We start from the raw sequence: 14,232 nt of genomic DNA on the forward strand, positions 1-14,232 counted from the left end.
GCAAAAAAATATATATATTTGTATTATACAGTATTTGCCTTTTAAACACCAGAAGTCTGCAAAATTATGGATTTATTTCATTAGTACCTGTGCTGCTGCCCAAATACAGTCTATATGCTGTGTGCTAAGTCTCCCTTCTGCAGCTAGAAAGTTCAAGATGACTTGGCATTGTTTAATGATCTGCAAAATTAATAAATGGAAGAATTGTGAAAGCAGGAAACATGTTTTGCAAGTTTGTTTTGAGATGCTCAGTAGATGAGTGGGAGAGAAAGAAGAAAAAAAAAGTGATCCAGACAAACCTCAATGTGCAAATTTGGTCCAAAGATATGTTCAACAACACTGTTATGAATTAGCCAGTCAGCTAATTCCTTTGCAATTGACCTGCACAGTAGAAAAAACAGGAAAAAGGGTTTACACATAAAGATTTCCTTCAATTCCCTACTTCTGCAACTTTCTAGAACTGCATTGTTAAATTTTCTTTCAGAAGGCTTATGGACATTTGGTAAACAATCATCTTAATTATCTTCTCTCCACATACGCATTTGATGTTGGATCATCTCTCTAATTGAAACACCGTTACTTACGTTTCAGTATCTGACACCAAAGATTCATTATTACAAACATCGTTGAATGTGTGAAGTTGATTCTGTCAGGAAAGAAAAGTTAGAAATTAAATTTTACAGATAGGTTAATTTGCAAATCAAAGACTTGACTGAAAATGTGAAGTTTACTGAATACAATTGATTTAAAGGGAAACAGTACAACCAAGGGGTTTATTGGACATGCTTAGAAAACAAATTCCTTAAAAGTAATATCAAATTAAACCTTTTTCCATTGAGCCCCTCTTCATACCTCAGCCCTGCTATCGAAGGAATCAGACTGGCCAAACATTCCCACCATAACCAGAACATCAATTCTCAGATAAAGAACAAACAAAAACTGCACACAACACAGATGTAGTCTCACCAAAGCTCTGTACGACTGCAACCAAGACATCTCTGCTACTGAACTTGAATCTGCTTGCTATGAAGGCCAACGTACCATTTGCTTTTTTCACAGCCTGTTGAACCTGCATGCTCACTTTCAGTGACTGTATACCACAGTCTCATTGCACCTACTGCTTTCCCAACCCATCACCATTCAGATAATAATCTGCTTTCTTGCTTTTCCTACCAGAGTGGATAACCTCACATTTACCCACAATAAACTGCATCTGTCAGGTATATGCTGAAAATGTGTTGCTGGAAAAGCGCAGCAGGTCAGGCAGCATCCAAGGAACAGGAAATTCGACGTTTCGGGCCTTCATCAGGAATCCCCGAAACGTCGAATTTCCTGTTCCTTGGATGCTGCCTGACCTGCTGCGCTTTTCCACCAACACATTTTCAGCTCTGATCTCCAGCATCTGCAGACCTCACTTTCTCCCCTGTCAGGTATATGCTCACTCAGCTTGCTCACATGACACTGAAGCATGTCTGCATCCTCCCAGTTCATTTTCCTATCCAGCTTTGTCTCATGTGCCAACTTGGAGATGTTATATTTAGTTCCCTCAACTAAATTATTGCTATACATTGTGAATAGCTGGGGTCCAAGCACTAATCCCTATGGTATCCCACTAGTCACTACCTGCCACTCCACTTATTATCTCATTTATTACTACTTTGCTTCCTGCCTGCCAACCTGTTCTGTATTCATGTTAGTACACTACCCCCAATCCTAAGCACTTTAAATTTTACATAGCTATCTCGTGGGACTTTATTGAACGCCATCTGAAAATCCAAGTAAACCAGATCCATTTGGACGTCTGATCAACTCTACTGGTTATAGTCTCAAGATTCTGGCCAATTTGTCAAGCATGACTTTCTTTTCATAAATCCATGCTGACACTGTCTGATCCTGTCACTGTTTTCCCAAATGCTCTGCTATTAAACCTTGTCAAATGGGCTTTAGAATAATCCCTACTACTAATGTCAGACTATCCAAATCAATAATTCCCTGTTTTTACTCTACCTCCATTTTTGTTTCAAAATAATGATGAGATGACATTAGCTACTTTCTTATCCATAGGAATTATTCCAAAGTTTTTAAAATCTTGAAAGATGGCCAGCAATACATCCAGTATTCCAAGGGTCACTTCTAGGATGTAGATCATCAGGCCACGTGGATTTAATAGCTTTTAATCCTAATTAATTTTCTCAGCGCCATTTCCCAACTAATACGGATTTCCTTCCATTCCCCTTTCATTCAACCCAGTGTTTCCCAAAATTTTGGGGACATTATTTGCATCCACCTTTGTGAAGGCAAAACCAAATATATTTGTTTAATTGGTCTGCCATATCGTCAAGTTCATAACTGTCTCTGTTTCTGATCGGAAAGTGCCTACATTTGTTTCCATTCATCATTTTCACATACCCCAATAAATGCTTTTACTATTTGTATGTGCCCCTACAAATTGACTCTCGTACTCTATTTTCTCCCACTTAATTTCCTTTTTAAAAATCACAACACCAGATTATAGTCCAACAGGTTTAATTGGAAGCACTATCTTTCGGAGCGACGCTCCTTCATCGGGTGTTGTGGAGGACAAAATTGTAAGACACAGAATTTATAGCAAAAAAGTTTACAGTGTGACGTAACTGAAATTATACATTGAAATATACCTTGACTGTCAGTTGAGTATTTCATCTGTTCGAATATCAGGATAGTTTTACTTCTTTCATATTTAAATCACAACGCTTTTTTTAAAAAAAAAGTTACATTCTCAGGTTAATTGTAACAATTGGTGTTAGTCAGATAACATGTTGAATGTGTTTGCCCCGTGTCCTCTGTCTGTGCCATAATGTTTAGATGGATTCTAATCTAAAAAGTGAGTTAACAGAGTCTTACATGAATACATGCAGTGTTTGAGCAAAGTACAATGTAACTCTGCAAGTACAAATTCACCCCACAAACGTATGTGTGCGCATGTGGGTTTTTGTGTGCAGATGACCACCACTGCATTGCACCACACACACACACACACACACACACACACACACGCCCACCCCAGACAGACATATAAACTTCTGGGGTGAATTTGTACTTGCAGAGTTACATTATACTTTGCTCAAACCTGAATTCATGCAGTTTTTGAGCAAAGTACAATGTAACTCTGCAAGTACAAATTCACCCCAGAAATTTATATGTCTGTCTGGGGTGGGCGTTTGAGTGTGAGAGAGAGTGTGTGTGTGAGTGTGAGTGTGTGTGTGTGTCGTGGGGGTTGTAAGTGTAAGTGAGAGTGTGTGTCTGTGTGTGTGTTAGTGCAATGGTGGTCACCTGTAGTGTGACATAAACCCAAGGTCCCAGTTGAGACTCTCCCCATAGGTGCGGATACACACACACACACACAAAAACCCATATGCACGTGGGGTGAATTTGTACTTGCAGAGTTACATTGTACTTTGCTCAAAAACTGCATGAACTCATGTAAGACTCTGTTAACTCACTTTTTTAGATTAGAATCAGTCTAAACATTATGGCACAGGCAGAGGAGGACACAGGGGGCTAACACCTTCAACAGATTATCTGGCTAACACCAATTGTTACAGTTAACCTAAGAATGTAATTTTTTTTTAAAAAGGTTGTGATTTATATATGAAAAAAGTGAAACGTTCATGGTGTTCAAACATATGAAAGACTCAAACAAACAATCAAGGTGTATTTCAATGTATAATTTCAGTTTCATCACACTGTAAACTTTTTTGCTATAAATTCTATGTCTTACAATTGTGTCCTCCACAACCATCTGAAGGAGCAGTGCCCCAAAAGCTAGTGCTTCCAATTAAACCTGTTGGACTATAACCTGGTGTTGTGTGATTTTTAACATTGTACACCCCAGTCCAACACCGGCATCTCCAAATCTTAATTTCCTTTATCCTTCTTTGCCAAAATCTAAACTGCTACCAATCCTCAGGACTGCCCTACCTTGGATCTAATATTATCCCCAATTTCCTTTGTTAGCCACAGTCAGGCCAACTTTCCCATTTTATTTTTGTGCCAGACAGGAATGACCAATTGTTGTACTTCCTCCATGCACTCTTTACATGTTTGCCATTACCTATCCTGAAATTCATCAAAAAAGGAGAAACAAGGCAAAAATAGAAATTGCTGGAGAAACTCAGCAAGTCTGGCAGCATCTGTAGAGAGAAAACAGTTAATGGTTCGGATTAAGTGACCCTTCTTCAAAACTAATAACATCAAGCAAGAAGTGATCTTAATTTTTAAATGCATATTTACTTGCGTTTGAAGTTTGGAAAGGACTTAAACTGGAATGTACTTAAGCTGGAATGTACTTTCTGACCCATTATGTATACTAAACAGGCAAAGTTAATAGGAAAGAATTTCCGGGAGATTCTCATGCTCATCTGCTGTAAAGAAGTGAAGAAATCCGAGAAAAAAAAAGACTAAGCATCATTTATACTATTCTTCCAGAGTTTACTTGCCTCTCCAACTGAGTTATGGTTCACAAACAGAATCACCATAGTAATTAATATTAAAAAGTATTTTTGCTCTTATTTGACCAGAAACAGAAAAAATGCAGAACTGTTATTTTGGGAAAGTAGAAAGGTTGCACGTATAAATTGTCTGTAACATCAACATAATGTATAACTGAAAAACAAACAAATAATTTGCATCCTAGAATCAGAAATAAAATTTCAAAATCTGTGGACATTAAATTGCCATGGTTAGTTATTATTACACAATACTATCAAATGCATGACATTACTAAACCTGCAAAATGAGCATGCACTGACAAATGAATTTTAATATAAGCAAGTGTGGGTGGTAAAGTTTGCTAGGAAAGACATGGAAGTCACAGTCTATCACTGGGATAATAGAGATTAAATTGGTGGAAGAACAAAGGAATTTGGAGCTACAAATACATACACCACAAAAAGTAACAGTAGAAGACAATAAAGCAATAAAACAAATAAAAAAACAGTACATTTCTAGAGGGAAGGAGTTAAAAAGCAGTGAAATTACATTGCATGTGTGTAGAACAAAACACACAGAAACAATGGATCTTTCATCCAAAGCCTGTTCCACTATTCAATGAGATCACAATCTATCCAATATTGCTCAACTCCACTTTCCATTGTGCCCATGCTCTTGATTCCCTTTAATGATTAAAGACTTGTCTCTCAACTTGGAATATACCCAGCCTCAGTCTCCTGTGGTAAAGAATTCCATAGATTCACTAAAATCAAAAGAAATTCCTCATCTATCTGAACTGGGTGACTCACTGCCTTAAATGGACAAACATAATTTGATAGTGACATCACCCAAGAGTACACAGTTCCAGTCTTCATATTATAAACAGGATATTGAAACACTGGTGACGCTGCAGAGAAGATTCAGAAGGACGGTACCAGAATTTATGAAATACAATCAATAACTGCTGAATATCTAGGAATATTTATACTGAAAAACAAAAAGACTAATGAGCAACCCTTCAGATACCTCATGAAAGGGCTAGTTAGTGTAGTTAGCAATACTACTAGTATATCAAGAAACCAAAATATAAAAAGCTAGACACTAAGAAGTCCAATAAGAAATTCAGGAAAATCTTCTTGACACAGAATGGTCAAGATATGGAACTCATGATCTCAAAATGTATCGCCTGTGAATAAAAATTAAAGTTATGCAGATAGCAACTGAGGGGGGGTGGGGGGGAGCGTCTAAACAGGGTTTAAACACTTGCATGGATCAGTTAAAGTGAATGACCTGTACCATTCTGACTTGAAACTAGATTGCAGTTTCTTCAGTGTCGCTGGATCAAAATCATGAAACTTTCCCCCTAACAGAATAGTGGATCAACCTATACCAGATGTACTGCTGAAGTCCAAGATGATAGTTCATCAACACATTCTCAAGGGAAGTAGGAATAGACAATAACTGTTGGTCCAGCCCACACCACCAACATTCCACTGATGTATTTTTAAATATCTGTCCTGTTCATACATTTCCAAGCAATTCTAAATGAAAGCAGTTTTTTTTTTAAGCAGCAATTTTAGGCACAATAATATAATGCAACAAGTAACCAAAACCAATTGTATGTCACAAACATTCAGTCTTCATTTAGTTAGTCAATATCTACAAGGTTATGACTCACTGTAATCTGACTCAGTCCAGCCAACCTCATAGTTAGAGTTGGTGACATGAAATACTTGAATGCAAGATCCAAACTTTCTTTATCAAAACATAGTGCTGTATCCAAGGGCTCCTTAACTGTACTCCACATCAAATCTGCCATGTTGCGTGCAGCACTTTGTCGCAATTCCTGGTCTGAAAGTTTACATAGATACCTAGATATGAATATTTTTGAAAAATGTAAAATAGGATTATTTTTTTGAAAATGCACCTTAATATTTTTCCAAATGTAAAACAAAATATTTGTCATAGTATTTTTGATGGAATGTTAAAATGCATATTCAGTCTGATCACTTACCTTATAACATAAGTTCTAAAGGGGATAACATGCTGCATAACAGCAGGGATGTGTAACCATATCCTGATCTGTAACATTAAACAAAACATAAACTGTTATAGTTCAATTACAAATTAACTCCTTTGCTAAAGCTACATTATGACTATTTAGCAAACACATTTATTTTACCATGCTAAAAATATTAATCATCACTTTCAGCATCAAAATACAACTTTCTGGAAGTCAGACGGAAACTGTATGGTGCCTCTTCAGGGCATCAGGAGATGACTCAAGAAAAACTGACCCAATAGGCTATAGCAAGAGTAAAGATACCTAGAGGGAAATAAAACGTGTCACAAAATGGCATTAAATGATAGAAAGTTAGTTCAACTGCAATTAAAATATAATAATATATTATAGCAGTACATAAGCAGTTTTTAAAATGCAACTTCTCGTTCAATTAACTTATTGTAATTAATGTGCATCATTCCTGAGTATTTGTTATATTGTTTCTGCTGCTGCCCGTAAGTTCAGAGGTTATGTGGAATAGCTTGAAAACTTCAAGTTTTAAATCATACAGTAGGGTCCAGGGAGGGGCAATTTTCTCCATACAGATGGAGGCGAGTGCCTAGAATGGGCTCTCCTAGAGGTAGTGGTGGAAGCGAGTACAATTTCATTATTTGAGAAACATTTAGACAGCTACATGACTGTGATGGGTATTTGGGGAGTGGGAGAATATGGACCAAACACAAGCAAACGGGACTAGATTATTTATGAAAACTGGGCAGCATGGACAAATTGGGCCAAAAGGGCCTATTGGGAGACAGTGGGGACTGTAGATGTTGGAGATCAGAGTCAAGAGTCCGGTACTAGAAAAGCACAGCAGGGTAGGCAGCATCCGAGGAGCAGGAGAATCGACATTTCGGGCATTGCCTTTCATCAGGGATGAGAAATTCACATTCCTGATGAAAGGCTTACGCCCGAAACATCGATTCTCCTACTCTTCAGATGCTGCCTGACCAAAGGGCCTTTTTCCAAATTGTAGACCTATATAACTGTATCACAACTTCACTTCCAAAGTTGAAAATGCCTACTTACCTCAGTTTTTATTTAGTTTCTTCTACCGGATAAATACTGAACAAATTTTTTTATGGTCCTTTGGAAATAGCTCAACTATTGTTCACAATGCAGTAACAAACATTCACTGCTTATCAATTTTAGCCATCTTTTTGAGGGTTTTCCAGGGAAAGGGGAGGGAGGAGGTTCACACTGCCACTTCAATTGCTTACCAAACAAATTAAAACTACTAGCTCTTTAGCCAACCTAACCTTTGTAGCAATAGGGTGGACACTACTGTAGCCTTCGGAACATCTGTATTTAAGTCTCAAGGGAGTGACTTTTTTTTCCCAATTTCTCCTTAGAGTAATCAGTCAAATCAATATAAGCCATTTCTATTCAATTCAATTAGATTCTACAAGCTTTGCAATATAATGGTTGAGTCCTTTCTGCAAGCAATGTGCTACCACCACCTTCCTGGATCAGTATCAGCCCACCGACTATCAGCAAGGGCACTGGATGGACGATTTCAGCATTATCATGTACCCCATCACTTAACGATTACTTAATATATGCAGTCAAACCTTTCTACTTGGTCATTCAGTGAACGGTCAATGGTTAAGCTTCACCATTCAAGATGTATTCAGATTTTTTACATACTCTCATGAAGGAATCAGCTAAGTTTGAGCACTGAGGGCATTATCTGTTCTTTCCTTATGATCTGCATTGGTGTTTATGCTCCATTTAGGCATTCTCACTTAACAAATGGTATTCTTTCCTATAGATGTATGTGACAGGTGATTTCAAATAACATGTCTTCTACTGATGGCACCCTGTGCTTTGAGAAATGGAACAAACAACTGGAATGCGTAAGATTTGTCCTTTTGCCCATCTGGAGATATCACAAGCAATAAAGTGAGAAAATCTGCAAAATGACATGTGACCGACCAACTGCAGACTTTCATTGCATCACAGTGATGTTGCAAATGCCATTAATGTTTGACTGAAAAGACCACATGCATAACAAAGCACTATAGTTGCCTTCACTGTCTATTAACAAGGTCCCATGAAAGCTAGAGCTATCTTCCTCCACTTTTACTTTGTTTGAGATATAGGAAGTACCCAAGACAAAGCTCGAAAGCTACGTCTTCATGTTCAATTAATTTATTAATTCCACGACCAATTTAAACGTAGGCCCTTCAAAAGAAATTATTAATAGTCTGCCACCAATGTTTTTACACTGTAACCAATGCAAAGATTTTTTTAAATGGTCAATGCTTAAGTAACAGCAGTTCATCAGCAATATGACTCCCAAGGCTACTGCCATATCCTATTGTATAGGGTAGGGATAGAAGGATTTAGAATCAAAAGAGAAAAAACATGGTGTCAGACTGCCAGTCAATACAAGTTAGCAAACAGAAGGGCAATGAGTGTACCAAGTTCTGTTTAAAGATAGGATACAGATGGGTTTTGAACGAACCAAATTTCTAAATAGTGCAAAGTGAATTGCTGGTCAGGGAGCAGTCAGGTTTAGAGCCATGGATGAGGGTTTTAGCATCAGATGTATTATGGATAAAGGTAGACAACACATGCAGGCTTTGTTACTGTAATGGAAAATTATCCATTTACTGTGAAATTAATTATCCATCTACTGTGAAATTTGAAAGAGAATGCTTTTCTTTAACTTAATGCTGTATAAGTTAAACAATACTTTGATGAAGGCCTGTAGTCAGCTTATCTCTGTTTGAATTCTGTAAACATTCAACTCGACCTTGCAACAGCCAAACTCAGCGAAAGCTAAAGAACTGTTATGTCTAAGACTAGGGGATTCGCCCTTGAGAGCGTGATAAGAAACAGAATAAAGCAAGAGTCTGTACCATGCTAAGGCACTCCTTTACATTAAGGCATCTAGCATTTGTGTACTGGAGTCACTTCTGCAGAAGTAAAAATAAAGCTCCTTTCTTTGCTCTTGCTAATAGTGGAGTCAAATCGATTTAATTTCCACGACAGTTACAGATCTGGAAACAGGCAAGATGTTAGTAATTCTTTACATCTTTCGTTATATTGTACTTTGCCTTTATTAGGAACTCCATCTTAAATGCAGCAATTTCAAAAAGAAACTGACAACTAATATAAGATGCTACCTATCCTGACTTCATCATGAATCCAATTGAACCATTCTAAACAAATTGCAATGTGTCAGAAACTATAGGAAATAAACTTATCCCAATTTATATCAAAGCATGTATTCTCAGAACCCAATTTACATCTCAAAATAAATATCTTTCCACTCCATATTTATATTAAATCTTCAAGTTCCCTAAAATAATCGTGTCAGGTTTTTCGATCTTTGAGGGATACATAGGTATATACCATGAAGTCTCAGACTACGTAAGTCTCAAAAGGAACTCATTTCCAATCTACAGGAACTCAAATAAATTCTGCAACTCACTGTATAAGAAATAAAAAGAAGCATTTATTTTATTTGCTTCGAGTTGAAGTTCCAGATTCCCCAGCTTAAGAATCTGGAGATGGTCAGAGTTTGGATATAATGCCCTAAAATACAGGCAATCTAAATCAAAACATCCTGTTTTTCATACAACTTGAAACTATTCAGCAATCCAAACAATAAAGGCAGCATGGTGGCTCACAGCACCAGGGTCCCAGGTTTGATTCCAGCCTCGGGTGACTGTCTGTGTGGAGTTTGCACATGCTCCCAGTGTCTGCATGGGTTTCCTCTGGATGCTCCGGCTTCCTCCCACAATCCAAAGATGTGCAGGTCAGGTGAATTGGCCATGCTAAATTGCCCATAGTGTTAGGTGCATTAGTCAGAGGGAAATGGGTCTGGGTGGGTTAATCTTCAGAGGGTTGGTGTGGATTGGTTGGGCCGAAGAGCCTGTTTCTACACTGTAGGGAATCTAATCTAAAACAGTTCTACATTATCAATGTGAAGAATATTATAATTAATTATTAGATAGTTCTCGGCTACATGTGCACAAGTATGCAGAATACAATTGTGAATAAACGAGACAGCCAAAATAACTAAGTGACTACTGAAAAGTAGTAAGGAAGAGCAAAAGATTTTAAAATAAAAACCGAAAGAACTGCAGATGCTGCAAGTCCAAAACAAAATCAAAAATTGCTGAAATAGCTCAGCAGGTCTGGCAGCATCTGTGGAAAGAAATCAGAGTTAACATTTCGGACCTTTCCTCAGAACAGAATTCCTGTTTTTTTGAAGGTTTAAAAGTATATTTTTGTTACTTCAGTCTCCATAGCTATTTCAAGGGAAGTTGCAATTACTCAATTGACAAGATACTTGGTTAACCTTGCAGATTATGAGCTCTTATCATAACAAGGTTTGTGCGAAGATTTGTAGCTCGGGTGCTTGTTGTAGTAGTTCTGTTCGCCGAGCTGGAAGTTTTTGTTGCAAACGTTTCGTCCCCTGGCTAGGCGACATCATCAGTGCTCTGGAGCCTCCTGCGAAGCGCTTCTTTGATGTTTCTTCCGGTATTTATAGCGGTCTGTCCTTGCCGCTTCCGGGTGTCAGTTTCAGCTGTCCGCTGTAGTGGTTGGTATATTGGGTCCAGGTCGATGTGTTTGTTGATGGAGTTTGTGGATGAATGCCATGCCTCTGGGAATTCCCTGGCTGTTCTCTGTGGAGAACAGAGAACAGCCAGGGAATTCCCAGAGGCATGGCATTCATCCACAAACTCCATCAACAAACACATCGACCTGGACCCAATATACCAACCACTACAGCGGACAGCTGAAACTGACACCCGGAAGCGGCAAGGACAGACCGCTATAAATACCGGAAGAAACATCAAAGAAGCGCTTCGCAGGAGGCTCCAGAGCACTGATGATGTCTCCTAGCCAGGGGATGAAACGTTTGCAGCAAAAACTTCCAGCTCGGCGAACAGAACCATCTAATCATAACAGTCAGAATATGTAACATAAGACCTTCATTTTTTAAAACATTTTCTTAATTATTAAAAGTACATTTAGGTTTCACACATTCTTTAAGCACTCAGATAACTTAACTCAAAACATACTTGATCTGGAGTGCCTGCTTGGAGTTCAAGAGTCTGAACATGCCACGAATGATGAAAACATAAAGTAACTGGTCCCCAAGTGGTAGAAAATATGGTGCAGAAGATAGGAAGAGGCAAAAAAAAACCTGACCTTGTGTTTTGTCCAGAGAGTATAGCCTTCTACACAACAGAAGTTTAGTCAGTGTCAAATACTGATTTCTTTATCTATGTTCGGTGAGGCTATTAAGGGTTAACACAGATTCCAGAGGGACCAGAGCACCTCTTTGCAAGCAGTCTACAGCAGATCTTATTCTGACATATTTTATAATTGTTCTGCTCTAAATCTCAATTCTAAATCTACCAGAATTTCTAACAATGCTCTTTTAAATCTACAAGTCATTCTGCTATAATTTTACATGTTTTTTCAATGCAAATTCGCTGTAATATGATTGACGAATTGAAGACACTGTTTCTTAAATGCGAACTTTTAAAACATGCGTTGGTTGTAACATAATTACATCACCAACATGTTAAGCACGGTTTCTAAAGCGCAATTTTTCTATAATGCGGGATTGTACAAGAACGCAACCCTTGCGTTATAGAAGAATTACCTATACTCTCAGGCTTGAAGATTCCCCAAGGCCCACTTACTGACACTGAAGGAGGCCAAGAGGGATCACAGACCTACGGGCTTCTCACAAGCCTGACCTCACCATGGAAACATGGAACCAAGGCCCAATCAATTGAACAAGACCCCACAGTGACCAGACATCTAGGAGTCCCAACCAGACCAACTGGAAGACACCCCCAGAGCACAGATGGATACGACTAGCGCCCAGGAACCCAGCAGATGTACTCACATTTCTTGCCGTTACTGGAACTGCAAGTCCAGAGGGATCAGAGGACTTCCATTCCCTTGCAGGCCCGACCTCCCTAACCTTGTGGAAACTCATATCGGAGGTGACCAGACATTAAGACCAACTGCAAGACACCTCAAAATGCTCAAAGTTGCAAATGGTGCCCAGGACCCTGATGCACTGACCTTCCAGAGGAGTGGATTGCCCTCGTTGACGCCCGGGATCAACTCGGAGCAGCCATGTATCCAGGAAATGAGGGAGATGCAATGGACTTATGGTGAGACGGAAACTTTGGGGTTTTACGTCCCTGCCCAGCATACACCTGGCAAACGTCCAAGCCACTGAACACAAGATGGGTAACCTCACAACTTCCAAAGACAATTAAGGAACCACCGTATGCTATGTTGTGCAGAAACAGGGCTCACGCCAGCTATACCTGGCTGTGCCCTACACCATGGGGGCTCTGCAACACACAGACCAGACACAGACACACACACACACACACACACACACACAAAAACCTTGAGACAGAATACCTCAAGGCCTTGTTCATCATGAGCTGAAAATGTGTTGCTGGAAAAGCGCAGCAGGTCCGGCAGCATCCAAGGTACAGGAGATTTGACGTTTCGGGCATAAGCCCTTCTTCAGGAATCCAGGAGATTCGACGTTTCGGGCAATATGCCCAAAACGTCGAATCTCCTGTTCCTTGGATGCTGCCTGACCTGCTGCGCTTTTCCAGCAACACATTTTCAGCTCTGATCTCCAGCATCTGCAGACCTCACTTTCTCCTTATTCATCATGATTCAAGACTTCAACCAGGCCAACCTCAAGAAAGTGCAACGAAAATACCTTCAACACATCTCCTGTGCAACCAGAGATCTAAACATCCTTGACCACTGTTATACAGCCAAAGATGCCTACTGCTCCAGCCCCCATCCGCGTTTTGGAAAATGAGACCATAATGTTTGCCAGGAGGAGGAGCACAGCAAGCAGAAATTGAAGTGCGAGGACTGAGGAAACGGAAGGGCTTCTACAGGACTGCTTAGAGTTGGTGGACTGGTTCATATTCAAGAATTTACTGGCCAACCTAAACGAATATGCTACTACCGTTACAGACTTCATAAGTATGCATGTAGAACACTGTATGCCGAAGGAATTAATCCAAAATTCCTCAACCGAAACGGAGAACCACTCTCTAATGAAGTCCAGGTTTGAGATGTTCAAGTTAGATGATCCTGACCTATACAGAAAATCAAGATATGACCTTCTGTGGGCCAACTAGCATGCTTCCACACTGTAGGGATTCTAGGACTCTGCCACCGTTGTAGGCCATCTCTCAAACAATGAAAGAGAATATAGGGAAGAAAATGAATGCTAAGTGGCAAGTCAACAATCTCTCACATCGACTTCAGGAAGTGGGATGGAGGGCAACCCAATGGTGCTACGGTGGAGATGGTCAACAGCATCAAATATCTGGGAGGGATGGTCACTAATAATCTATCCTGGTCCATCTATCTTGACATAACAAACAAGAAAGCACAATAATGCCTCTACTTCCTCGGGAGGCTAAGGAAATTGTGGACATGCCCACAAAATCCCTTACAAATTTTTATAGATGCACCATAGAAAGCACCCTATCCAGATGCATCACAGCATAGTATGCCAACTGCTCTTCCCAAGACTGCAAGAAACTACAGAGAGTTGCGAACACAGTCCGGTCCATCATACAATCTAGCTTTCCATCAATTGACTCCAACTATACTTCCTGCTGCCTCAGGGAAGCAAATCAACATAATCTAAGAACCCTCCCACCCTAGTTATACTC

The 14,232-nt window shown here is 39.4% G+C and overlaps 1 protein-coding gene across 5 annotated transcripts in view; it reads right to left on the minus strand.

Annotated features, from left to right (window-relative positions):
- Window positions 1-14,232, minus strand: part of usp34 (ubiquitin specific peptidase 34) — a 472,579-nt gene that overhangs the window by 369,692 nt on the left and 88,655 nt on the right. For all 5 annotated transcript variants that reach the window (XM_060831547.1, XM_060831550.1, XM_060831548.1 and 2 more), the window contains 5 exons: window positions 6,485-6,552; window positions 6,149-6,341; window positions 585-646; window positions 300-381; window positions 88-180 (listed from right to left, as the gene is read on the minus strand). In XM_060831547.1, the coding sequence (XP_060687530.1) occupies window positions 88-180; window positions 300-381; window positions 585-646; window positions 6,149-6,341; window positions 6,485-6,552 (498 nt within the window). The remainder of the gene's footprint in view (window positions 1-87; window positions 181-299; window positions 382-584; window positions 647-6,148; window positions 6,342-6,484; window positions 6,553-14,232) is intronic.

The sequence above is a fragment of the Hemiscyllium ocellatum genome, chromosome 10 (genome assembly GCF_020745735.1).
Source record: "Hemiscyllium ocellatum isolate sHemOce1 chromosome 10, sHemOce1.pat.X.cur, whole genome shotgun sequence".
NCBI classification, from domain to species: Eukaryota; Metazoa; Chordata; class Chondrichthyes; order Orectolobiformes; family Hemiscylliidae; genus Hemiscyllium; species Hemiscyllium ocellatum.